The following is a 27437-nucleotide window of genomic DNA, read 5'->3' as shown; positions in this document are numbered from 1 at the left end:
ATTTAAATGAATAAGTTAATTTCACGAGAGAAAATGTACATTACATATTTCTGAAAGATATTTAAGAATGTGTATTATTGTCAGATGTACAATAGTATTTGGCTACGCACGTAGAATGTATTTATATTGCACAGATTCATGATGATGTTGTTATTTTCAACGCTGTGCATTCACCGCGTCCTTCAATTGGTCGAATGTTTGGATTGTTAACATTTCAACCAATCAGAGTGAGGGCAGATGAGCAGCGTTGCACCCTACGTCACTTCCGATTCAAACAACGGCGCGCGGTATGTTTGTCCAAAGCGACGCAAAGAATGTAACGTCTACAGTCGCCTATCTTCTTTACTTTTCTACGTTTTAGCGAATAACCCCCCAAAAATAGTGACGCTGAGAGAAACAAACGCGTAGATGTGACTTTATGCTCCTGAACAGAAGATACAGTCAAATAATTTATGGTAAGAAGCTATACGTTACGTGTTGTCGAAACTATCATGAACTACTACGCTAACTTTAAACGTTACCGCTAGCAAAACATATCGTGGCAAGCTAACGTCAGTCTCGTATCTCTATTGCTTTAAACATTCTTAACAACCCTTTCGCCAGGAATGCTAATAATACGTTGGTACTAAATTGAGTCACTTTGACATCAAGTGTCCTGAAACGTTGTGTCGTTACAGTTGTCCTGACCCGCCGGTGCCTGCTGTCATCATGTCCCAGACCAACACTTCTCTCCTGGACGAGGTGGTGCAGTGGAGTCAGGAAACCTGCCGCCAGAAGCTCAAGTCCGTCCTGCCCAAACTCACCATATCCTCTCAGACATAACAGTTAACTGGGGTTCATTATTCAGGTTCATAACGTCATACACTGGTTTATTTAAGGGGTGATATGCAAGTATTGTAAAGGTTTGAAATGCACAAAAGATTGGGGGGTGGGGGAAGTATATAGTTTAAGTTTTTATATAGAATTTTTTTTTTTTTTTAATGAGGTGGTGGCAAAATGCCAGTTCTTGTAAACACCAAATACTTAAAACCTTCTCAAGATGACAGATGGTCTTGTTTGGTACATATTTGGTATTTTCTGGACGAAGCTCAGCACAAATTTGTGTTTTGCTGATGCTAACTTATCATCTATCAGGTTTATACAAAGGACATTAATTTGTTGTAATGTTGTGGTTTTCCTTGACTGTTTGCACTCTTTGCATAATAACTCAGAGAATTGGGATGATCATACACGTAAGTTCCTTCATTGCACAATTTGTAATTACAAACTGCTTAATTTTGTGTGTGATCTAAGTATAAACTGTCTTATAAATACAACATCCCTCCAGGTATACTGAAGGTCATTACGGACATGTTCCTCCCTCATATGGGTTTGTCTGAGCTGGAGGATGAGTGCTTCTCCAAGATCTTACCTAAGGTAAAAAAACATGATGAATGCATATTTTCATTAGAACAGATTATGTGAATATCTTTACGAGCATTTGTTAAATAACACAGCGTGAATGTAGGTCATAGGAAAAGCCCAAAGGATTTGTAGATATCATTATAGTTGTCTTGTGAATTACTATTCTACACTTACTCCACCTTCCCTTTTTAAACGTGTATTATAGTACTGCGGAATTGATTTGTCTTCGTGACTGTTTCTGTCACAAATGTTTGCAGGCGGTGACCATGTTTGAAAGCATGATCAAAGAACTCGTGGACCAAGTTGGAGGGCTGTCAAGTCAAAACACTGAACTGTGCGCCTTACTAAGAAACATTCTGCAGGTAAGATCATTGTTGCTGTCTTAGTTGTTACAAAGCAAAGCTGTGTATTTAAAAATGGGACAATTAGTACCATACAACTTAAGGGTATTTATGTATGATATTTATTTTTGAGAAACATTATTCTCACTTCTTTCATTACCAATATTTTGACAACATCCTGCTTTCTATTTCAGGCAATGGTGCAGATAATTGATGCCCTATCCACTTGTGTGCGTCACATTGGCACCTTTGAGGAAGTCCCTGACTTAGATGCCATCCGCTCGTTACTGACTTGTATCCTGAAAGTTCTGAAGGAAACCTTTCAGCACTGCAAGGTTGGCCTGTTTGGTTAATCAGAGGCTGTAATGAGTACATTTTAACTCATTACCAATCTGCTATAATTATGGCTGAATGCTTCTTATTTTTTATATTATTATTAATAAAAAAACATGCTATTATTCATCAGAATGAGTTATAAAGATGAATATCTTTATGTACACTGCAGATATGATACACTGCAAATTTCAGATCGAAGCTTAAGTGGTACAAAATTTAGTCATTTCAGTTTTTAATTTCAAACTAAAATTTAAGATTGTAACCTTGGTTATTTTGAGCTGCAAATACCATTTGCAGCTCAAAATAACCAGACATAACTCGAGGGACTCATTTGAGCCTGATCCTCAGTTTCCTCTTTCTTGTTATTGGAAATATTTTATTACTGGAAATATTATTTGAGCTCAAGATGACCTCATTAACTGGAAACTATGGTGATGAGCATGACACACAATCACTAAGGGATGCGAGGGAACTTAAAATCCATTCACAAATTCATTTAAATCCATCTTCTGAAAAATCTTTTTTTTTGTGTATGTGAAATCTATTAAAATGAAAATGATGAGTTTAAGCATACTCTGCGTGTTGTCCACAGGAGAGTGAGGTGGTTTACTGTGGCCGTCTGTCCCTGGTGGCTGACCTGCTGCAAGGACTCTTCAAGGAGGCTTACTCCCTCCAGAAGGGTCTGCTGGATCTGCTGGACAGGATTTCCCTGGACAGCAGTGCCGCTGAGGAAGAGGTCTCTGACATTGTAACAGGTATGCGTGTGTATTTGTGTATGCATCTGTTGGTTTTCCACAGCCACACCCTTTGTTATTAAGCCCTTCCCTTGTTGTACCTGTAGACCATCAATGCAATTTGTGTTTAATCTTCCTCAGTGATTCACAACATGCTGGACATCTGCTCTATTATCTCCAACCTGGACATAGCACTGCATGCAAACGCATGGAAATTCCTCATCAAGTCAGTACAGCAGACACTCATGTTAACAATTGGTGTTTTTGTTGATTTCATATTTACTGTCACTGGGCCAATCACTTTGTTTTGAGTTGGATGACCACTTCTGTTCAGACAGAGTCTGAAGTACCAGTCATTGGTGGAGGAACATCTACGTCACGGTGACATCAGCAACAGCCTGTGTGACAACCTGTTGGTCTCCTTCAACAACTGTGTGGAGCTGGCTGAACAGATTAAACATGCTGGTCTGCAGGTAGGAAAGCTCTGATTGGTAGTAAACAAATGTAATTGATAGGGGTGGGAATCACCAAAGGTACCACGATACGATTAAGTATGAACTTGTGTTTTTTAGCAGTTATTTTTGCTCACTAGAGAATTAGTGTAAGCTCAATATAAAACATTTAAACGAGCCCAAGTACAGAACAGTCCTGATACCAACTAGAGTCACCACAATGGTGGATATTTGTATATGGATGTTTCTTATATTTAAAAAAAATCTACTCTCTGTTTTATCAGAGTACATTTGATTTTTGTCACCTTTTTGTAATAATGCTCTTTTGTCTTTTTTTTTTTTTTTTTTTAAAGGAGGCAACACAAAGCCCAGAATACAAACTGTTCCAGAAAACTGCGAAGATGTGTCGATTCTTTGCCAACACTTTGGTTCATTACATAAAGGTACAAAGAGTTAGATCTGCTTGACTTCCTCTTGACTCTATAATAACATTATAACATCCATATGTCTGTTACATTTTTTATTCTCTACTTCACTATACAAAGCAGCTGAACTTGCATCGCATTATTCTTTATTTTTTGAACAGGAATTCAAGTTTTTTCTGACAAAGTATTGTAGCTGCTATCACCAACTCTACCTCCAGATAATTAGGTATGTGTGGTTTTAAGCAGCAGATACAGACTACACTTGTCTTTTGAGTTAACAATTCTTGACTAAAGCAAAGCGTATATGCTGATGTCTTTCAGTAAGTTCCCTCCCAGCTTGTGTGCTCCAACATTGCCCTCAGCTCTGTCCGAAGAGCTGAAGGCAGCAGCTCTGGTTCCCATGGATGCCCTCTTGCTCCAGCTGTTACCTTTAAGGCCCTTCGTCGAATTTGTCCTCCAGAATGATCTCCGTGAGTTTAATGCTTGTTGTCAGCTTGGTTTTTTCCAAGACACTATCGCACTGTTGATGGACACTTTTCTGTTTCCCTTTGCAGTGGACACATTGTTTTTTACACTTTTCAGTGATGAGCTGAGACATTCCTCATTCTAATGCCATAAAGTATACAATTTGTACTAGCAATGTGCACTATTTTTCTAATGTTAAAATAAATGATGTATCACATGCTGTAACTGAAACAGAAAAAATAGAGGTCTTCTGATGGTGGACATAAAACAAATTGTGGCTTTAGAACAGTACTGTTAATTTGAAAAACATCTTGAATTCACTTATGTAATGTATAGTATGCAGTTCGACGCGGGAATCTCATGCATTGACACACCCAATTCTGAAGGCTGCTGACTCACCAACATTTTACTTCCAAAACTTCATATACACTCTGAGGACTGACTGCTCCGGCAATTCGTTGATTTATTTCACTACGTCCTTGAAAAAAATGTCGACCGTATGTTCTTACTCAGAAGAAAGTGGCCATCGTGTTTCTGGCTGCCGCTGGACACAAAACATGCAACATGCTATCCTGGAATGACCTTTGACGTATTTATCTTCAGGGTTACCTCCCGACCACGAGCTTCCTCAGTGTCTGATGCTGGTGAGCGTCCTGGGTCAGCTCTCCTATCTCTCCTCGCAACCAGAGGAGGTGCTGCAGCTTTGGCACAGTGGCAGCCAGTTCTCAGAGGAAACACTCAGGTAATGAAGGAATAGTGCTTTTGTTGTTGTCATCAGCTGAATTGTTTTTAACATTTGGTGCTTTAATGCAGGGACAAGCAGTTCCTTTTTAGAACTGGTTTTCAGGCAACCAACTACAACCCTTTGGTTTACTTTTGGTTATTGATGTTAATGCATATTTTATTTTGTAAAAAAGAGTATCTATCGTGCTAATTTTAGTTTTATTATTTTACCGTAAATTCAGAGTAAATCATTTCAGCATCCAACATAATGGATGAATTCAGATTTTTAATCGAATTGCATTCCAAATTATATAACACAAGGACCAGCTGTGTATTGATGAATTGATACCAACAAATACATCAATATTTTACACTGTTCACTAATGTATATGATTAAGTATGCTAGTATTTGTGTATGTGAGTGTGTAATGATTGATTGTTGATACTGATATCCTATTCAGTATTAATAGAACCCACGGTCACTAGTAATTTAGGACTTTAATGGCTTTCAGATTGAAATATTGAATAAGACTTTAAAGATGATATAAACATGTATGCATCTTTCAGCAGTGTTGAAAGAGATTTTACTCTTCAATTATGTATTTAAACTAATGTTTGTAAAGTGTTTCCCATCCCCTCTGTCTCCAGGCTTCCTCTCTACCAGGCGTTGTTCACTAGTTTCAGGCGATGCTGTACTGAGCGTCGGGTACCTGTGCTGTTGCCAGGGGTGATGATGAAGGGACAGGCCCAGGACCTGGTCACGCTACACAACCACGTCTGTGTGCACATCTGTGCCAGTGTGGCGGCGCTTCCTCCTGTGTACTTTCCTGTGCTGGTGAGGTCTACACTCTTAACCACATGCATTGTATCATAAGCAGCATCAGGAGACGTGAACACTGTTTTGCTTATAATGTCCAGACGATGTTCCATCATGTACGTTTTGAGTCGAGCTTCATCCCACTTCTCCCCCCCACTGGACACACAAATCAAGCATTTGCCCTTTTTTTAATGGGAATTTTGTTTGACAAACTGAAAAGGAGTTAAGGAGTGATAGAGAAAGCGAAAGTTAACTAAACCTGAAACCAGATTTTTTTTTTTTTATCTTACGGCACTGTATGTCCTGCCATTGTGTTTTATCCTCAAACGTCTGAAGAAATTTTGATTGGCAAAGCGCCTTGCAAATAATCAAGACTGTTTGATACAAGCAGGATTTGTTTAATTTCGGGTGTGGTGCTTGATAACAGTCGGGGCCGAGCTTCTCACGGCAGGCTTACAATGGAACTTGCCAAGACGTGTCTTGAATCAACCTTTTCCTCTTGGACCTGTCCTCAAACCCATCTGTGAACGCCATGAGTTTGTCTTTATCACGTTGAGGTCCTTTACCAATGATAACTGAGGTTTCCTTTGTCATGGGTGTTTTTAAGTAGAGCCTTACCGATATGTTGGAAGGTATTATTGGCCTTTATTTGATTATTATAGACACTGTATATCCATACAGGCATACAGCTTTTTATCATTATTTGATCAAATTCAACTTTAATGTATTTTTGATGTATGGTTGTATTTACTATTACAGCCAACTTAAAACATAAATAGTAATTTATTTGAGTACATTTTGTGGATAGTTTTTGGGTGTTTTATTTATTTTGGAATTTGTTCATACTGTATTCTGGCCATAAGTTTTGTTTTGGTGCATGATTTCCCATCATTCATTACAAATTATTCTTTCACTTTCGTTTTTCTTGTTTCTGTTGAGTTTTGTGATGTCTTGTTTTTCCAGACTCATTTTTTTCAGTTTACTCCCACCGCCCCGCCTGTCCCCTCAGAACCTCTGACATTCCTTCTCCTCTATCTCTCTTCCAGGAGCGTTGCTTGGTCTCTACGGTACTGCAGACTGATACTCAGACAGCTCTCCTGGCAACAGATGTGTGGTGCTTTACAGCACGGTTAGTGTGTGTGTTCACATATATCATTTGTATTAAAAAAAGTGTATGCTGTGCAGCTATATTTTGATCAAGGCATACTTTAATGTCATGCTACATTATTTATAAAAAAAACAAACATTTCAGGTACATTTAGACTTATTTTTGTTACTCTTTCACCAAAGTCTTGTCAGCATTTTGTACACATACATGTCTGTACTTTATTGAATCCACTGCTGATTTGATCTTCTCTGCTCACAGGTATGGAACAGCAGAACTTTGTCTCCATCATGTCGTCCTCGTTGCTCAGCTGGTGGGTAGAGACCAGCACACTAAACAGTTGAGAGAGTCCATTTTGTGGTCTTGTTTTATTTGGATCAGGAAGAAAGGGAGTTCACAGCAAATTTCACTTTCCAACCCATTTTCAGACATGAATTACAAAGATGCCGAGTAGACCTTGATATTGCAGGATTTCTGAAATCTAGGCTCTTTGCCAACAAGGTCATGGATGATTCTCTGTGTCTGTGAACTCCTCCTGAGGACTTTCTAAAATAACTCTAAATCCCATTAATCCCCTCTCTGCAGGGTTAGAACAGGGTCCTCCGTATTTTCTGTGGCACCCCAACAGAGGTGACACTTGGTGTTGCTAGACCTCGGGGACACCTTTTTTAATTACCTGTGACATCATTACATCAACATATTAAGCTGGATCCCTTTCCATCAGTTTGTCACCTTTCTTCTGCCTTGATGCCCCTTGATTTGACCCCTGAGCCACACCTGAACTCACACTGATTCTCACCTCTTCTCTACTTCTCTCTCTTCTCCCCCAGGTGAAATCTTGCACCACTGAGTGTTACCAGTCGGCCCACCTGGGCCTGCTGCTCAAACGCATGGTGTTCCTCATGACGCCGGACCACCAAGTAAGAAACGCTGGAAACTGAAATTAAATTCTTTATGAAATCATAAATTACTGTCAACTTAATCTAATTTTCACAGTTTTTGTATTGAAGTACACACAGTTACTAGCATCACATGTGAAACTTTTACTGGATTGATGAACACCATTGTGCCACAAGATATTCCCTCATTTCATGTTTTGATGCAGGAGAGCTCTTTCTAAGACGGGAGTCCAAAGTCTTCCATATGTGTTTATTTGGGTTGAGATCTGCTGACTGGAAGGCAATAGCATATGATTCACATAATGTTTATGTATACAATGAGTTACATGTGTTGATGTTTGTTTATTGTGTCTATATATTAAAATTAAAATACATTAAACTGTGCAAGATCATGACCTTGCTATAAGGTGTTTTTTAATTTTCTGAATGATTTTGTTTGTCCAGATGGAGCTGGTAACGCGCTTCCCACCATCTGAGGTGGAAAACCTTCCAGTATGGCGACGTGTCCTTCTCCGAGCGCTTTCACAGGATGCTCGTCACAGTGTAGAGGCCGACGTCGTGGGCCTTACTCAAAAAGCTCTGACCGACTGGCAAAATGGAGGGTACAAACTAGGACAAGTGGACAAAGTGGTGAGGACAGCCTCAGATTCGTGTTGCAACAGGGTTGTGATCTTGTGAACCAGTCGGTGCTCTTTGTTAATGTCTCGATAGTGGATAGTTGTTTTTACCTTCTCCTACCATGAATGAGTAGTGTGTTAACGTCTGCTTTGTGCTCAAATGAAGACGCCATAACTGTGCAAAGACACTCGTGTATACGCTGCATTATTTCAAATTGTGAGATACGGGTAAATGGTGTATATTTGTGCCTCTAAAGACAAGGAAAATGTAGTGACTGATATGTAATTACATGGCGAGAAAAGGGGCGGTACAAACATCAAAGGCAAGGCTGCGGCCTTATTTCTGTCCTTGTGCACTCCAGAGAGTGGATAGATGAGAAATGACCACAAAGTTATTCAGGGTAAGATAAGCTTGCGCCTATTGTTGAGAATAGCATAATATAACACTTATTGCATTCAATCATATTTTTTTCACTGAATTCCCCCCCAAAAATAATCTCAATCTTATTTTGTATTTCTCCTCACCTTTTATGATACGTCACTGCATGGAGAGGGTTTGACAGAAGAATATAATTCATGCCATCAGATGTAGAGTAGTGAGAATTTAGCCTTCAGTGGTTAGACCATAACATATATTCATGTACACGTGGAAAAAGTGAGAATTTATTTTAGAATATGACGTTAACAAGGATGGACTCATGCATGACCTGTCCTTTCAGCCACCTTCAATAATCTTCTTCAGGGTGTAGCTCTATTTCAGAGTCGTAATGTCCAGCTGCTATCAGTTAAATTCTTGCCAAAATTATTAAATCCAACCAAGAAAACAATGCAAGGAAGCAGGGCGGGGAAATGTGAAACTGTAAACCTGTACGAGTGATGGATTCTATAAAGTTCCTTCTGTCTCCAGAACGTGGCGCTGTTATCCCTCCTAGAGGTGGTTCGGGTGCAATCATCTCCTGAAGAGCAGTGTGTGTTGTCTGCAATGAGGATAATCACACAGCTCTGGTTACGAATGAGTCCCGACCAGGTGAGATCCAAATACACACGCACACACAGACATGCACACACATACACACAGACATACACACACACACAGACATGCACACAGGCGCAGTGCGAATGCCTGACTGTTGTCCCTGGAACCCGTCATTCCCCAGGTGCAGACACACCCTGTGCTCCAGTGGACTCTGCAGCTGCTTCTGTCAATATCGGCCATTTTAGTGAAAAACATCGAACCACAAGTCATTTGTCGGGTATGCTCTTAGTTTTCCACAGTTCACATTAAGTAGATGAAGAATGCAGGAAACCTCTGTTGACGTGTGTGTGTGTGTGTGTGTGTGTGTGTGTGTGTGTGTGTGTGTGTGTGTGTGTGTGTGTGTGTGTGTGTGTGTGTGTGTGTGCCAGGCTCTGTTGTGTGTGGGTAATGTGGTGTCTCAGAAGTGTGCAGATCAGCTGCTACTGGCTGCTCTGGAGTTCCTCTCCTCCCTGGGGAAGATTTTTGTTCCTCTCGACAGCCAGGTAATCAGATCAGACTATTTCATGGGGCTCTTACCTTTTTAGTTTATTTATTGTCATTTTTTCTCTTTCACACCAACTTTTTTGTCCCGCAGAATCAAATTCTGCCGAGGCTGAGCAGCCTGTTTGGTGTCCTGCTGGCTGACGGCGCCTGGCTGCTTCAACAGCACGCCCTGGAGGCCTTTTCTCAGTTTGCAGAGGTAGGGCAGGAACTCAATAAGTGTAATCTTTTACATGGTTTGTGCGTAAACTTAATGTGTCCTTTTGTGATTCAAGATTACAAACCATGAGGAGGTTATTTCTCAAAGTTTGAGTGTAGAAGATACCAAGACGAAGGTGGTAAACTATCTTAGCAAGGTAAGGAGACGCTAACATATCGCAATGGAGATCGAATTTAGATAAAACGAATGAATGTAAATAAGCATGTCTTGTTGTAGACTGTTAATGGACAAGAAGATGGGGAGTCGAGGCTACAGAGGCTCAAGCTGGAGACGGCAGTTATTGAACAACACAATGAGAGGCTGGAAATGAACAACAAAAATGCTTCTAACAAACTGTCTGCTGAAGCTGTTGCAGATTCAGAGGTTAGTGACCATAAAGTTCAATCAAAACTTAATTCACAGGCTTCTGGAAATGCATAACTTTAACACAATTATACTGTCCAAGTCACTGAGTGGCAGCTGGCCCGTACGACACTACCTCCTAGTGTACAAAAGGAGGTAGTGAGTATAGTTCATATTATCTCACTACAAAAACTGACTTATTGAAAATTATGAAAGTAATTGTGTAGTATGAGTATTTAATGAAGTCACTAGAAATGATATTGAACAGTATGCCAATTTTCCCCCTAGTAAATGTTTTTGTATGGTTAAAAACTAAAACATTTCAGTATTGTAAGTCATACAATATCAGATGAAAATATCATCAAAAGTTTAAATATTAATGTTTATAGTATAGTCAAACTAGTCATAGTATAATTAAGTCGACAAATGTCATGAAAAACTGCAATCTATAGTAAGTCATACTATTATTTTTGAAGGGTTTTTTAATGTCATAAAAGTCATGTCCCCAAAAGTGTTGTAGTATAGGTGCTATACAAATAATTATAAATGTCATTGTATTGGATGTCATACATCATTATACATGTCAGTGCATAACGTATGTAATACAAGTCATACACTTTTTTTAAGCACGTCATCAAAAAGTCACATTAGAGTTGGTCATAGTATTGTAAGTGATTAAAAAGCCATTTAAAATTAGATTGATTCCAAACTTCCCTGAACAATAACAAGAGCACTGGAAATAGTAAATTTATTCAGCAAAATATTTCTCCGTAAAGTTTTACATAATGTCCTGCTCAGCAATTCAAAATGTCATATGTACAAGCAATGTTTCTATCATCATCATCTGATGTGAAACTAAATTGTGTTGTGCGAGTGAGAATACAACCATGAAAAGTAGTATAACGTCCCTGTAATTATCCCTCCCGCTCAGCCCTGCCCAAAGAGAGCTCGGCAGGAGACCAGTGCAGAGGAGGAGTACAGCCGCTACGTCCAGACAGCCGAGAGTGCTCTGAAAGCCCTTCAGGCTCTCGCCGAAGGCAAAGCCAACATCACAGCACCGCCTCCACCATGGCTGGAACCCAAACTACAGGAGCTCCAGACCCTCATAACCCACATCGGTACAGCCAGACACGCACCCTAGCGGTTTACCAGCCTCCTCCATTTCTAGACGAGGCCTGTGAAGGCTGTACACCCCGTTGCTGCTGCTGAGAAGTCACTGTTCACTTTTTAAACCTTTACATGGTCTTCTTTGATTGATATTGTTTATTAAATGTGTTTGAATACAAGCCATTGTTCATTTGTTTGTACTTAGCACTAAAGTCAAACAGGAGTCTTCACTGACTTTATCAAAATTGTGCCGTACAAAGTTCCTGTATTGAGACCCATATTGGCTCGAGGCTTGTTTTTTATAAAAGTCCAAGTACAGTACTTAAACAATTTCAATTACTTCGTAAGATCTAACAAATGTCTCTTCAAGTCATTTTATACAATAAAATCTTTACTTCACCACCAACCAAAAGCTAATAAATTACGTAATTTCACATTCATTAAAGTGCAAGCCTTCTGTAATTCTGACACAATTTTGGCAAGTTATGTCTTGCTTAAAAGTATATCTTGATTTTCATGCCAGTAGAGAAGTTGGCACATTAATATATATAGAAAGAAAAAGCAGATGATAACCTCATGAGTCGCCTCAGAGGAGATCCTATTATCACGAGGACCAGTTGGCAACCAGTTAAAAATGTCTTCATTTGTCCAAGTCCAGCAACACCCAGCAAGTTCTTAACGAAAAGACAAAACATGTCGAGGAACCACCAGGCTCATAAAAAAAATTCTGAGCCCACCATTATCGTTCTCACAGGCATCATGCTATTTTAAATGAATACTGGAGCAACTTAATGATTAATGTCTCTGTGGTGCATCTTGAGGATTTGAGTCCATGTGAAGCAGACGGATCAAACGTCACCAGGCGTTCTCATCCTCCTCCCAGTTCAGGTCGTCTCCATCACCCCAGCCATCTGTTTCAGTCTGAGAGAAAAGAAAAAAAAGGGATTTAAATAGAACAATCATCACTGAGGTAAGTTTGTAAATTGAGAGAAATTTTCCTTTGAAATCATTAACAAGTGACTTATTTTAACAGATTATAAAGTGGACTACAAACTTGTATCTCATGATAAGAATCAGCTTTTTTCAGCTAGTGGGCCACTAGACATTGTTTTTATTTTGTTTGCCCATCGGAGGAAAAAGTCCTCCCACAACTCAAACACACTCTTTGATAAGAGGCTGCAAGCAGACATTGCTTCACAAGAGAAAAAGGTTTCTGCTCTGCTTTGTGTCAAAAAGATTACAGTTGAAAGATTTTTTTGTTGTTGCTTTGGGTGAAGTCCTTGACTATTTAAAAAAAAAAAAAAAAAAAAATACCGCTTGAAAAAGTGAAAGTCTTTGAATTGCATATTTAAATGTCTATATGAAAATGTAAGGAAACCACCACCAGGCACACCCACCTCAGTCAGGTTGTCCACTGCGAACCTGGCGGTGAGCGTTACGGTATCGACGGACGAGTCAGCCTGCAGAGATTTAGAGTTTTCTGATAGTCCAGCATCACTCGCACTCTCGTCCAGCGGCAGCGGCGAGGACAGTTTGATGTCCGGCACCATGTCTGCAAACAAATCCAGCTCTGGGTCTGGCGCTTCCTTTCGCTTCACCTTAATGGTGAACTCCTCCCCCAGACCTCCTCTGCCACTAATCCGTCGTGACACTGTAGGTTTGGGCTTGGGGTTTAGGGAATTCTCAGAGTCTCTATCTTGAGCCCAGCCGTCGTCGCCCAATGAGCAAGCGGTGTCGCTCTGTGCAGATTGTCGCGGTGCTAAGGTCAATTTGAGGGGTTTGGAGGAACCAAATTTCAGTGCTTCAGGAGCATGATTAACAGGTCTGTTGGCGCCCCCTCTGGGTGGTGTGAGTATAACTGGGTCTGATAAAGGAGCCGTAGGGGAAAGATCTGAGGTGGGTTCGGTGTCCTCAAAGTCGTCCCACGGCTCCTCTTCAATGCTCGGGTGCGGTAGAGGCAGTCTGCCGCCGACTGGATCTTCCCTCTCCGAGGCCTGAATGTGGATCTGGACCGACTGTCCGTCTCTTTTCTCGTTCTCTTCAGGGTCGCTCCAGTCGGGCCAGTCTTCCACCGGACCGGCTCGTCTGTCGGTCTGCTCTGGGCTGTAAGACAGCGGCTCCGTCTCGCTGTCCTGACGAAAGCCATTTAACGGTAGAGACATCTGTCTACTAACATCTGAAACATGTACAAAAAAAATATAAAGAGATTCAGACAAACGAACATGAAACTGAATAAAAATGTTAAAATGATAGTATGGGAGGAGTGTTCATACCTGATTTTATTGGCAGCGGGTAACTTCGTGGAGTCTCCTTACTACATGCTAAGCTGCCCATGTGACCCAGCACCAGGCCTTCGGTCGCTGGCGGTCTGGGGAACAAATTCAAGACTTTTGAAGGTTGGGCCACGTGAGGGTGGGAGCCTCCAACTATATGGACAGGTGAAGCTAAAGAATAAAAGAAAGGTAAGATTAGTTGACCAAATGCACATTACAATATTCAATTATTAAAATCCAGATTTTCTAGTTTGAACTGGTCCACTCGCTACAAGACAAACAGGTTGACAGAATGCATTCCTTGTACTACTTAAAGCGTTCATCTTATCCAAACACTGCAAGTGTCAATCATTTGAGCTTGACCTTCCCTAAATCGTAAAACAGACATATTTCAAATTTCAGCCCGAGCTCAATATGAACACAACTCTTCAGCCTTTACAAACTCAAAAAGTAATAAAAAAGTCATAGTATGGCAAGTCATTAAAAAGTCTTATGCCGTGTTCACACCGGACGCGGCGCGACCAGATTACATGTAAAGTCAATCCACAGAATTGGCGATTTATTCGCGGGGCGGCGAGATAGACGCGTTTGAGGCGGCGCGAACAGAACATTTGACCTGGGGCGAACAGAGCGAAGGACGCGGCGCGAATTCGCGCGAGTGGAATTCTCCCAACTCCGGCGGAGAAATCGCGTGACCCAAAGTTGCGGCAGCCAATCAGCGTTGAGAATCAGCGTTGAGAATCACCGCCGTCGCTGAATCAAACTGTTGCTGCTCCGCCAGAACCAGCGCTGACAGCGGCTTCATTGAGACGCTGTTGTGGGACTACGGATAATATTATGAACCCAGACACCATGGAGTTTGAAGTTCCGACATATGTGGAATTTACACAAAAAGTATAAAGCAGAACTGGTGGTTATTTCCATGGTGGATGGCATAATCGGTATCGTTTTACGGAGATACGCGAGACGCAGTTCCTGGAGGAGTCGGTGAAATTCACCGAGCTGTGTGCGGCTACGGATGATGTTATGAACCCAAACACGAGGGTGTTTCATGTTCCGACATGTTTGGGACTTCCAAACATAAAGCAGAACTAGTGGTTATTTATTCCATGGTCGATAGCGGAAATGAAAGCTGCGTCGCTTGTCTCTCAGAGACAAGCGACGCAGCTAAGCCACGCCCCCTTTGCGACACGATTTTTCGCGTCTGGTGTGAACACCCTCGCTTCACTCACGCGAGTAAACTGCCGCGGTGGTGTGAACGCGGCATTAGTATGGTATAACCTGAAAATTGTCATATAAAGTCATTAAAAAAGTGATAGTATTGTTTGTCAGACTATACTATGACTATTTAATAAACATTTTGTCACAAAAAAGGTTATAGTATAGTTGTCGTCAAAAATAATGTAAAAGTCTCAAGATAGTATGTACTAAAAAAAAAGCTGTATTCTAGCATTTCATAAAATAGTCATAGTATAGTTTGTCATGAAAAGTAATTTAAAAAGTATGCCATAAATGCTATTTACTACTGACAACTGTTATTAATATCTTGAATGTCTAATTGCACATATAAACATAATTGATATACTTCAGCATCTTTCCTTGTTCTTGTCATGATTACGTCAGTGTTTCTTACTTTCAGGGGTGACCTCTGTCGACCTTGTGAAGTTGGGCGTAGTGCGTTTGAAGACCTTGGACCTATCGCCGCCGACCACTACTTGAGCCCCGAGTAAGGGCACCAACACCGACAGACTCTGCAGCGTCATGGCAACCAGCTGATCACTGGTGTCCCGCATTCCTAACAAAACCTGCAGCCAGGAACCACAACAAAAAAAAAAGTTAAATAAGACAAAACTGCATAAACTGGCAATACAGATATATACAGTCAAATACTGTATGTTAATTTACATCATGCTCAGACATGAGGAGTTATGCTCTTATTTGACTCAACATTCAAAAATGTGCTTTCCCAGAAAGCCAAATTATTTTTGTTTATTTAGCTCAGTGATCTTTGTTGATCTCAACGTGTAAAAGTCGGGTAACTTGTCGGCACTCCACCTGAGGTAGGATCTGGTTTTTGAGTTCATCGTGGGTGAAGAACTCCGCGTAGATGTGCATGTGAGCCAGCAAAACGACCCGGATGTGTGCCTCCTTGACTTTGAAGAGCTTGACAATCTGAGGAATCACATGCTTACGGTACAGGGACACAGACAGCAGGCATTCTTCATCGTTACTGCCACCACCACTGGAATCTGTACACATGGACAACAAATAATAATAAAAGAGACAATGAGCGACAACCCGATGCAGTTTCACACAACAATAAAGCACGACAGCTACAGAATGCTTCTTTGTCTTTAGACGGGAATTAATACAATCTGAGTTATTATCATTCACAGAGAGTTTAATAAAATGTCATTCTACCCTTCTTTGGCCTTAGAAGATGAGGCAGGAAGCTTTTCACAGCCATAGGCTCTGCAAAAACAAGAGAGTGGAGGAGTTTGGGCACAAGGCGTGAAGCTATCAGCTCTTCGGGGAGACTCTGGACCCGGTCGAGAAGAAACCTACACAACAAACACAGAATGAGCATATGATAAGATGTACTTAAATGATGCAATATTTAATTGAAGGAATGCATAAGAAACCCAATTCTAACTTCTTGATCTATACAATTATACAAAACCAATACAATTCTGAGTGTAATGTTTTTTTTTATATATATATATATATATATATATATATATATATATACATATATATATATATATATACATATATATATATATATATATATATATATATATATATATATATATATATATATATATATATATATATATATATATATATATATAAAAACTAAAGTTTGGACTGCCTTGTAAAACAATATATGACCCATATGATAATATGATACTGTTTTTCATGAACACACTGCACTGATTTCAAGAAAGTTCACTATATTTGTAGAAAAAGGCCATATTCTCACTTAAAGAATTCATTCTTTTCTTCTTCCATCTTCAAGGTCAGGCTCTTCAGAAAATCCCTCACTTCCAGAAAGTCATTCCTATTTAAACAGAAATATGTATTGTTTTAGAAAACACATAATGTTCACTAATTACTGATGACAGCAAAAGCAAACATAAACCCACTCACCTGAAAAAGTCATGAGTCAGCAGGGACCTGAGTGGGGGTCGAGACAAGGGGTCAGAGTTCAGCAGGCCCGCCTGCAGGGTCTTTGTCAGACTGTCAGACAGCTCCTGTGACACTGGAACAGAGGAAATAGTGGGATGAAGAAGTGGACGAGAAGCTCCCTGTATGTATTGATACACGGTTGTAGACGTTACTCCACTCACCACAGCTATTCAGGAGAGAGACGAGGGTCTCCACCATCTTTCCAAAAGCGTAACTGTCCCGATAGTGAGCATTTTTATCCGGAAGCATTTTAAAGCCCTCGACCTGTCGACAATATGTTTTATGAGAACTTGTGAACCAAAAAGAGGAAGTTCTTCCATTTTCCCCAACACGACTTTGAAGCTGATTACCTGTTCTTCTGGGGGAATGCAGCTGGCTTCTCTCACATTCTGAATGCTGGCGAGAAACTGAGGAGTTGAAGAAAATCAAAACATAAAACTGATATGCAAAGTCAGTCTTCAAAGATCTGACTCAGGTGCTTTTCATTTTTGGAAGAACCACAATTTTTTTTATTATACATTCAACCCATTATCGGTCTCTTACCTCAGGCGTAGCTTCAGAGAACTTGCAGACAGTATCCATCCCTCCCAGTTTCCAATGTCCATCTTCACTGACAAATACAGATGAAATGCAGACGTTGTTGTGGCTTGATTTGCCCTGGTGGTTAAGGAATACAATTCAGGAACTTAGCCATGCCTTATTTTAATGTATTCTCAGCGACACTGAACATTGATTGATCATCATGGTAAGCGATGTTTAGCCAAAAGGCTAATTTTATATTGTTGTCCTTTGGCCTGATGTTAAAATTGGCAATTCAAAATGACTAATAAAAAAAAGTGAACAGAGAAAGCAAGACATGCTGTCAAAAGCTGAACAAGCTTGGAGGAGCAAGACGGCGTCCTGCAAATTAGGACATTTCAAAAGCAGGCAATTAACACAAAAGCATACAAATCAGCAAAAACAGTTCAAACCTGATCACATTACTGTGTAAAGTCTCATTAGGACAATTTCTCAGAGGAGACTTTAATCTCCTCCACGGGTCTTTTTCGCTCACCCTCTCATGCAGGAACACAAGTGCTTGCAGGAGGTCGTAGATGCCGGCGCAGATTTCCTCTGGGGAGAGACTGTCCAGCAGCAGCTCCAGGGGCTGCACGCGCTCCGTCACCAGGTGGATGCCGCCGTCCTGCACCGAGCAGGACAGGAAGCGCAGCAGACATGGGTGCCTCAAAGTCTTCAGGTGCTGCAGGAAATGAAAAGAATGCATTTATTTCCTGTATATAAAAAAAAGTTAATGTTATAAGATTATGCAGCCTCAGTGCCAAAAGCCCCCATTTAGCTATTTATTACACAAGGCTGTCAATGGAGAGCATGAAGATATCTTCAGGTGGTATGTATAAGTATGCAAGTATTATGATGGTCGACTGCACAGATTATGCTGCAGTCCAATTGTCCAACATTTGCCTCTCAAAACTACGTCACTTGCATGTACAAAAACACTAAACAAGAACTCCTGAGCTAACGTAACACCTGCTAATGCAGCCAAGGTGTATCAACCGGCTTCGGCGTGACTACCTGAGCAGCTTTGTTGACTTTGTCCTCGTTGCCCCGCTGGTGAACAAACACGGATGCCGGCTTTCCATCCTGGAGCATCGCCGAGTGCATGGTGAGTCCGGAGGGCAGGGTCAGGAGCGGCTCCTCCAGGGTGCAGCTCCGCACCGCGCTGCTCTCCGCACCCATGGCCGCGCTTATTCCTGTTGGTGCGTGTAGAGAGGGGGGACAGAGGGAGAAAAGTCAGAAGTGAAATGTGGCAATGCTGTCGGTCGGTTGAGCACGCAGCCATGAACGCAGAGGACACACTCTTGACGTTACCTGCTTCACTGTGATGGATGTACCGCTGCTGTGTTGTTAGCTAGCTAACCTCGGCGCTACATTAGCCAGCTTGTCATTGCTCCGCGCGTCAGTAGCAATTCCGCCTTCATGCAATCATGCCAATCGCGGGGCGGTTAATCCCGTGCTTTAAAAAAAAATATATGCTCAAACTGCTAGTTAAAAACACGTAAGATAAATTCCTGTTCACTTCTTGGCGAATCAACGACGCTAACGTGGAGCGAAAGCTGCCCAGTAAACACGGACTCTTCCGGTATCAGACGGAACCACAGAGCAGGGGACACGGTAGTTTAGAAAATGTACGAAATGAATCTCCGGGGTTTGTTTGCTTATGTTTCGGGGGAAATTACTTTCATCGCGTATTCAATTCATATCACGTATGCATTATATTTAACAATACTTGGTTGTATTCAACATTTTTAAATCCTAAAAAAATGCCTCTACCCCTGCTTTAAAAGATAATGGTTGCAACCAAAGTGGTGTGAGAATACGCAAATATGTGCGCGTAGGGGGGACTAGCATATGGTGACTAAAAAGAAAGTAGGAATTGTCAGAATCTGTTTTAAATTATGCCCTTGGTCTTCGTAGATGAGATTATGTGGTCCAAGATATGTCTTTGTTGGGGTCCCCAGTATGACAAAGTTAGGAAGCTATTTAGGAACCCTGAAATAAAAGCTAAACCAGCTACAGATGACAATTACACCACAGGGTCATGAACTCCATGTGGCAGTTATTACAATTCTGCTTTAATAATCTTGCTGGTTGCAGTTATCCCAAACCAAAATAGTAAACACTATTGCAACATTACATTACATAAGTGAAGGGACAGCATTTGAAGCATTGTCCTGATTTTTTTCTGGCTTCACAAAATTAATAATGTCAACACCATGGAATGTATCTTCTTTATGTAAATGTTGTTGTTACTTTTAAACGTTATCACTATACTTAAGATCATATAATTGAGTAACTGTACTCATGTTGTACATTTACAAACTACCTGGAAATGATAGATCTCATTGCATTGCTCCATTATATATTTTACCTGTGCTTTATGTGTGTATTGATGAAGTTATCAATAAAGTGTTATTGTTATAGTTTTATTCTTAATTACGGATACTTTGATAATCAGTTGTGTGTAAAACAGTAGTGAAAAGACAGAACACTGAAATTGTATTGCATGTCTACGTTTGGTCTATTTTTTATGTAAATTGTGTTCATTTTTTGCTTCATTTTGCTTTTCAATGCATTTATTTGGCTTATTGCATTATTAATTGCCACTGTGTTTGAAAATATACCAATAAAAACCTTGACATTTAAACATTGACAAGGAGATCATGTTTCCAATACTGTGGCTTTATTAACATACAGTCATACATAAATATACATATTATTACATACATAAAAGCACAATCAGTTAATAATACATTAATACATCAGACTTAAACACATTTCACAACTATAAGCACAAAAGTCAGCTGTTATCTCAGTTTCAGAAATTGCTCTTGGTTTCCTCTTTACAAGGATATGGCAACATGACACACCAACTATAGGAAAGTTTTGCTTCAGTAACTAACGAAAACAAGCCTTTGTCAGAGGAAGTGATGATTTTGACCAAATGTGAATTTGGACCAGTTAGTCTCAGTAACCGGCAGCACACAAAAAAAGAAAACACACTCAGTGAAAGCAGGAGACAACATGGACGAGCTCGGTAAGACATGTTTTATGCTGCAGATCCTCCTCAAATTAATCAGCGGACAGCTTGTTAGATACAATCATTAGGAATTATAAAATATTTAGTTCAAGATGATTTACAGTTGATGTAGAAAAGAATGAAGAAACTAATTGATCGTAGAATAAGATGGCAGTGCTTTACAGTATATTCTGTTCCCCACACCAAGTACAGGGCACATGTATGCTTTACTTTCAATAGTTCAGGCTGTAATCATTTAAATAATTTCTTTTTACACTGTTTTGTTATTGTGTCTTGGTTTTGTACAGTAATTTCAATCATGCTGTTGGTTTGTTGTAAACTATTCTGCCTTTTTTTAGCCAGAACTCTCAAAAGTAGAATCATTGTGGAAAAAAAAGTTACAAAAAAGACAGAGATCATCAAACTCATGTCTTGGAATACAAATGCAACAACATTGATTTATTTGATTGATAACATTTTTCTGAAACGTGAAGACATAAAGTGATAACATGTCAAAGACAATATCGGTAAAACATTAATTATTTTTTTTCAAACAGCCGTGTTGTTTACTTCCCCGACAAAGACTTTATTCATACAAATATCACCCAATTTTCTTAGATTTGTGGGTTTATATTGTGTGAAGGAGAGTTGACTTTTTCACAGGTCTTGCATCATTATCACAAGTTTCACTTCTGCAACATGCAGCACCATCACTTCCTGAGGAAATGCATGCGGCAACCTCAAAGTAATCCACTTTTATCTACACACCGAGGTGCACGCATCTCACTGCACAGGAAATATTTCAAACTGAGCGAACTTTGCACGTCCTCCATTGAAACAGTGCACACCCAGAACGCACAATCGATGGATTGTGTGAACACTGCATGCTTGCATATGTATTTCTGTCTACGTGTGTGTGTGGTTAGAAGATTTATGGCCTGTATCCTGCCTCAGATTTGCTGTTGGAGGAGTTGGCCCTGAATTCAGCGCGTTCAGAAAGTGTCAATGAGAACCGGAGCAATGATCCAGCCGCTAAAGAGGTGAAGACAAAGCCACGGAAAATTAAATAAAAGTTACACTGTACCCCAACTTTCTTCATCATCACCTTTTTCTGTTAGTAGTCACACTACTAGACATTTATTCTCAACCAACTCTACTCGCTAAAATAATGTGTAATCGTGTCCACAGGTGTCAGGTGCAGTTCATGGGGGATTTACCAAAAAAGGAAAAGCCCCAGTCAGCTCCAATGTGTACAGGTGAAGCACAAGATCGTCGCTCTCGTTGACCCCTGATTCACATTATCATTGTGTAAACTGTGAATATAGGAAACAGGAGATTGCTTGAAATGAATTGCACACATGTTGTAATTCTAAGAATTTTAAGAAATAAGTCCTCCACTTTTAAAGCAATGGAATGAGCTGATGGTTGATCAGCTCATTCCATGAGTTTTTTTTATAGAGTTGAATCCAATTATATATGGAACTGAATCCAATTCCATATAGAACTGAATCCAATTATATATTGAGTGAAATGTAGTTCTATACGGAGTGAAATTATACTCGAAATGGAGTGAAATATATCTCTGAATTGTGACACGGCAGTAGAGTTGTTTTCATGTTATGCTACATATAAATTATCATCACAAGAGTTAAATATAAACACTGAATAGAGTACAAAATACTCTTAATTATTAACTCTGAGGCAAGAGTAGATTTTACTCTATTTAGACTGGGACCAAATGATACATTTTTTTCGAGTACATTTCTTTCAATTTGAGTAAAATTTACTCTGACAAATTTACTGTGAGGTTTTCTAACTTTCCCCTTTGGGCTTTAGTGCTCTGCCGGCTCCTGTGGCAGCTTCCCTGGCTCCTGACTCTCCCACTAAAGAGCTGGACGATATCTTGCAGGATATGCTGGGTCTGGGACAAGAGGTCAGTAAAGGGTCTGCAAGTGCATGTCTCATAATTATTCAAATGTACATATATTTTGGTTTGTTAAAGAATAATTCCAGTCCATATGAGGTGGTGATGAATATGGTAAGAGACAATGGTGGATGTGCAGTGAAGAAACTTTCCAAACATGAGTGAAGATAACCAGGTTTAACAACAGAGGGCAGCATTGTACTGATTCCAACACTGCACCGCCTCAAGTAGCAGTCAGTATTAAAACGTTGATATATTAATCAAATATACAGACAACAGATATTTGTATGCATTTGTTTCATCCTTTAGGACCCAGTGTCTTCAACAACCCCACCGCCTCTTACCCAAAAAAAGTCTGTGAAAAGGAATACAGAAGGTGGGCAACAGGATGCCAAGGAGAGCAGCAGCACGGCAGCGCCAGATGCAAACGCCTCGACCACGAGCAAGAAAGCGGATTCAATAGATGACCTGCTAGGAGGCTTGAGCTCTGACTTGGAGAAGATCGGTGTACACACCACGGCCAAGGGCCATTGTGCTTCTTGCAAGAAATGCATTGTGGGAAAGGTATAAAAAGCCACAATCTATGTACTGTCGCAGAGATGCAGATTCAGCCTTATACATATGAACACACAGGAAAATGTGGAAATTGAAACAAGTTGAATCACAAAAACTATTGCTTCTTGCACTACATTTCCTCTTCTGTAGATGATCACGGCGCTGGGGGAGGTGTGGCACCCTGAGCACTTTGTGTGTTTTGAGTGTAAGGGTGAGCTGAGCACCACAGGCTTCTTTGAGAGAGAGGGCCGGCCGTACTGTGACAAAGACTACCATCAGCTCTTCTCTCCTCGCTGTGCCTACTGCAAAGGCCCCATTGTGCAGGTGAGGAACCTAAAACTAGTGTGTGTTGACGATGTAACAACAGATCTTTTTAATTTTTTTAAACAAAATGAATTCTATCATATACTTAAATGCCACATTTGCCTTTTGTTTCTGATTCTAATTTGTTCCGTTATATACTACATACATTTATTTAAACAATAATCTTTCAAAGATTAGATGATGACATACGGTATGTAGTTCATTTTTCGAGACATATCCAACATGTCATCTTACTAAATAAAACGATTTTGCATTCTGGGCTCATGCTGCAGACCAATGTCTTTAATCAGCCACTTCTGCTACGATATAATTTACGTGGTTCAAAAATCCACATGTTTGTGTTCCCTCACATCTGAACATAGGAAATGAGACAAACTTTCATCCTAATCCATAAAGGAAGTAAAAGCATGAAGTAATGTTTCTATATCTGGCTGGTTTACCAGAACATCCTGACAGCTCTGGACCAGAACTGGCACCCGGACCACTTCTTCTGTACACACTGCGGAGGCCTGTTTGGACCTGACGGTGAGAGGCTCCTGCATTCATTTTTCTTCCCCGGAAACCACAACTACGGCAAAGAGTTGAAAACAATCTCATGTATTGTCACTCGGAATTAATCACATGTGTCTTCTACATGTCGCAGGTTTCCTAGAAAAGGATGGGAAGCCCTACTGTTGCAAGGACTTCTACCACCTCTTTGCTCCCAAGTGCTCTGGCTGTGGGGAGCCAGTGAGGGAGAACTACCTGACTGCAGCCAACGGCACCTGGCATCCAGAGTGCTTCGTCTGCGCAGTGAGCTTCTTTACCTCGGACCACACACGCGGTTCTGGCTCTCACACAAGCCTGGGAATAAATGAGAAAGATACCCACACATTTGCTTTATTTGCAACATTTCGACCGCAAGGCTGATGAAAACCTTATGCTTGATGAATAGGTTGCGGTTGAAATGATGCAAATAAATCAAGGAAACCATATTCCTCAGTGTGTGTATCTTTTACATTCTCTTGTGTTCTCCACTTCTGTAGCATCTGGACAAAAATGGTTCGGTGTGCAGCTTTACTTCTGCTTCACTCGGTTATGAGCAATTGTTAGACATAAAATGCTCTCAGAGGAGATGCTGACATGAGGTAGCAACTTTTCATATTTTATGGCCCAGAAAGAAAACCATTCTTTCTTAACTGTGCATAAACCTGCATATGAAATACATTGCACTTAAAATCTACTCTTAATAAAAATAACTTAAATACAAATCAGATTAACAACATCACATACAAATGGAATACATCCAACTATGACTGCCTAACTCAATCACTGCTGCAGTTTTATCATCACCATCACAACCCGCATCGCGCCATGAGCACAGAGCCTAAACATTGTTTTACATGGAGCACTTATTATTATTGTTTTTATTAAAAGAGCGAGGTCAGGATTTGACCTGGCCCGTAGTGACCTACATACAACTCCAGAGGTCAGGAGGTCAAACACTCCATTAAGAGGATGAAGTGGACACTCAAAAAGTAGCCGAGCCTTTTTAATCAACCTCCAGCTGAAAATAAATGAGGCAGTTCATAACATGTTGCACCTTTGATCTTTCTGGCCACTCAGACTATGCTGTGCTGCAGCCTGGTCTTGTCAACAGTAGAGAGATTTTCCTACCGTGAAATGTTTCGCCAAAACATACAACTACCAACTACAAAATGTTGTAAAATCATCATCTATAGTTTTAGCTGCAGAAATGTTTAAGAAACAGTTGTCTGCAACACTACCCGTTCTCACAGTGGACATTGTGGCTTGTTAAAAATAGGTGTCACCAAAGTCATTAATGGATTGTTCCATTCAGCCTTTTCATGTGCCAGGGCCCTGAAGTTGTGCTGTTATGACTTACTGGCTCATATAAATGAAACAGAGCCATTGCTAATGTTAAGAGTCACACCTGGGCTTTTACTGCTATGACAAGTCCAAATGCCCGCCAAGAGAAACCATACGCAGCATTCCTTCTGTCCAGACGCATTTAGTTTATGTTGAACGTGATACAACCGGACAAGTTGACTCTTCCATGATTGTAATGGTTGACAGAAAGTCTGCAAGCCAGCAGCTTTGAGCCATGTAACAGGCAAACTCATGGTATTCCCAGATGTACAACCTCAGGTGTACTGTGAGTGCTAAGTGCTACGTGCTAATGAGAAGCTAAACATAGTGACCATGGTACACATTATACCTGATGAACATCAACCTGCTAGCGTTATCATTGTTAGCATGTGAGCCATATATCACATTATATTGCACCATTGATCATTTTGCATACTATTATTATAAATACCTTCCAGGTACCCTTTGGCTTTTATTTTTTCAACAAATTATCAAATTACAGAAATGATCATGTGACATTATAATTGCATGGTAATACAATTGTGGACAGGGTCTAATTACTATGTATACATTCAAAGTTTCCCTTATTAATCAACCAAGAAAACTGGCATCGGGCACCAGCTACTGAATGCACAATGCTGTCAAACTCATCGTGATGACACGTTCTGCACGTCTTATGTGTTTGATTTAGCAGCAAGATAGCTTACGTTCAAATATCTCATCACGGCATGTCTTTAAACACACCCTGAGGGGGTCACGTTTTCGAAACAGGTCCTGCTTGCATCTAAGATGTCCATATTCTAATAATATAACCTGCTCCAAAAAGTGAAGCTGTGGGGTACTTTGGATAAGGATCAGCAGGGATATTATTATACTTGAGGATCAATCATGGTCCTTTAAAAGCAAACATTATCATCCAGATTTTACACCATTATCCTTCTTCCTCCATCTCTAATCTATTTTTATGTCCCTCTTTATCCTCTACTCCAACCTTTCCCATATCACTTTGCCCATATGTTTCTTGTGTTCTCTTCCCCAGGACTGTCTGAAGCCCTTCACTGATGGCTGTTTCATGGAGTTGGATGGTCGACCTTTCTGCTCACAGCACTTCCACTCTCGGCAGGGCACTCTGTGCGGCGGCTGCTGTGAGCCCATCACGGGCCGCTGCATCTCTGCTCTTGATCGCAAGTTTCACCCCGAGCACTTTGTGTGCGCCTTCTGTCTGCGGCAGCTCAGCCAAGGCATCTTCAAAGAGGGGAAAGGGAAGCCATACTGCTCGCCTTGCTTTGAGAAAGTCTTTGTGTGAGACACACGGTACATAAAGTACAAACAATGCATCCGAAACCAATCAGCATCGGTGTCATCGATGAGACTATAATTTACCATAGTATGAGGGATCCATTAATGAGGCGGCTGTTCTATTCTTACATTACAAGAGTGTATTTGCATTAGCAAATAAAAGTTTCTTTAATTTCAGCACTTCTTGGCCCACCGAGATACTTGACATTTAATGAATTGCAATCGAAAGTGTGCAACATGAAATGTGACATTAATGAAAAAGAATACCAAGGAAAAAATGCTCACGTTGTAACATAATAAACGAAGTGGTTGTAAATCCCGTGGTACATATTTATTTCTCGTGATAAAAAACACTGAAGCAACATTTCACATATGTGAACTTTGGATGGTTCTAAAAGGTGTGTTGCTGACACTAGGGCTAAATTATATAGGATTTCATATATCATGATCACATAAAATTCATAAATGGAGAAAGAAAAACACAGAAGTGCAGTTTTAATCCATGGTTTCCATGAAGCTATCCTCCGTTTGCCATAAGACTTGGCAGTGTGGAGATACTGCGGCAGTATGGAGGGCTTGTCCATGTGTCCTGATAGCTTGTGTTGGCAGCGACTGGCACGGAATCGGCGTGCCAACCTGAGTTTCCTCTTACTCTGACGTACCATTTGGCCCCTGGCATGCACTGGATTCAAACAACCTCTTCATTCTCCACACAGGCTCCTTTATAGACGCCTATAGAAGATTAATGACGGTGGTGATGTGAACAAAGGTGGTTTCAGGAGGAGCTCCTTCACATCGCTGCATCTGTTTAGCAAATCACTCACTGTTGAGGGATGAATCAGCCCCGAAGTGCTTCAGAGGACATTTATTTTTCGGGGATGCACCTTGCATGTCTGGCCCATTTCTTTTGTTCACTCCCACTGA

The 27437-nt window shown here is 40.5% G+C and overlaps 3 protein-coding genes across 3 annotated transcripts; 2 read left to right on the top strand and 1 right to left on the bottom strand.

Annotated features, from left to right (window-relative positions):
* Positions 1-708: 708 nt before the first annotated feature.
* firrm (fignl1 interacting regulator of recombination and mitosis) lies at positions 709-11572 on the top strand (the record flags this gene model as incomplete). Its single annotated transcript, XM_079221436.1, has 24 exons — positions 709-804; positions 1193-1232; positions 1328-1416; positions 1662-1766; positions 1940-2080; positions 2674-2836; positions 2957-3045; positions 3154-3288; positions 3621-3710; positions 3854-3918; positions 4014-4162; positions 4761-4899; positions 5529-5715; positions 6744-6826; positions 7064-7115; positions 7633-7722; positions 8146-8331; positions 9226-9345; positions 9476-9571; positions 9723-9836; positions 9929-10033; positions 10110-10190; positions 10271-10417; positions 11328-11572. 24 exons carry the CDS (start codon positions 709-711, stop codon positions 11535-11537), a joined length of 2772 nt encoding a protein of 923 aa, XP_079077562.1. The 3' UTR covers positions 11538-11572.
* A 712-nt stretch (positions 11573-12284) lies between these two features.
* On the bottom strand, positions 12285-18702 carry scyl3 (SCY1-like, kinase-like 3; the record flags this gene model as incomplete). Its single annotated transcript, XM_079221437.1, has 13 exons — positions 12285-12424; positions 12901-13679; positions 13777-13947; positions 15410-15581; positions 15832-16025; positions 16198-16337; positions 16760-16837; positions 16927-17038; positions 17127-17229; positions 17316-17372; positions 17509-17622; positions 18020-18205; positions 18538-18702. The coding sequence occupies 13 exons, from the start codon at positions 18700-18702 to the stop codon at positions 12359-12361; spliced, it is 2337 nt and encodes a 778-aa protein (XP_079077563.1). The 3' UTR covers positions 12285-12358.
* Positions 18701-26772, top strand: lpxn (leupaxin; the record flags this gene model as incomplete). Its single annotated transcript, XM_079220790.1, has 10 exons — positions 18701-18722; positions 20489-20560; positions 21497-21582; positions 21731-21798; positions 22379-22475; positions 22776-23030; positions 23172-23345; positions 23789-23870; positions 23989-24137; positions 26254-26772. 10 exons carry the CDS (start codon positions 18701-18703, stop codon positions 26518-26520), a joined length of 1272 nt encoding a protein of 423 aa, XP_079076916.1. The 3' UTR covers positions 26521-26772.
* Positions 26773-27437: the final 665 nt, after the last annotated feature.

Source organism: Taurulus bubalis (genome assembly GCF_910589615.1).
Source record: "Taurulus bubalis genome assembly, chromosome: 7".
Lineage (NCBI taxonomy): Eukaryota > Metazoa > Chordata > Actinopteri > Perciformes > Cottidae > Taurulus > Taurulus bubalis.
This window is presented reverse-complemented; position numbering and strand designations above follow the sequence as displayed.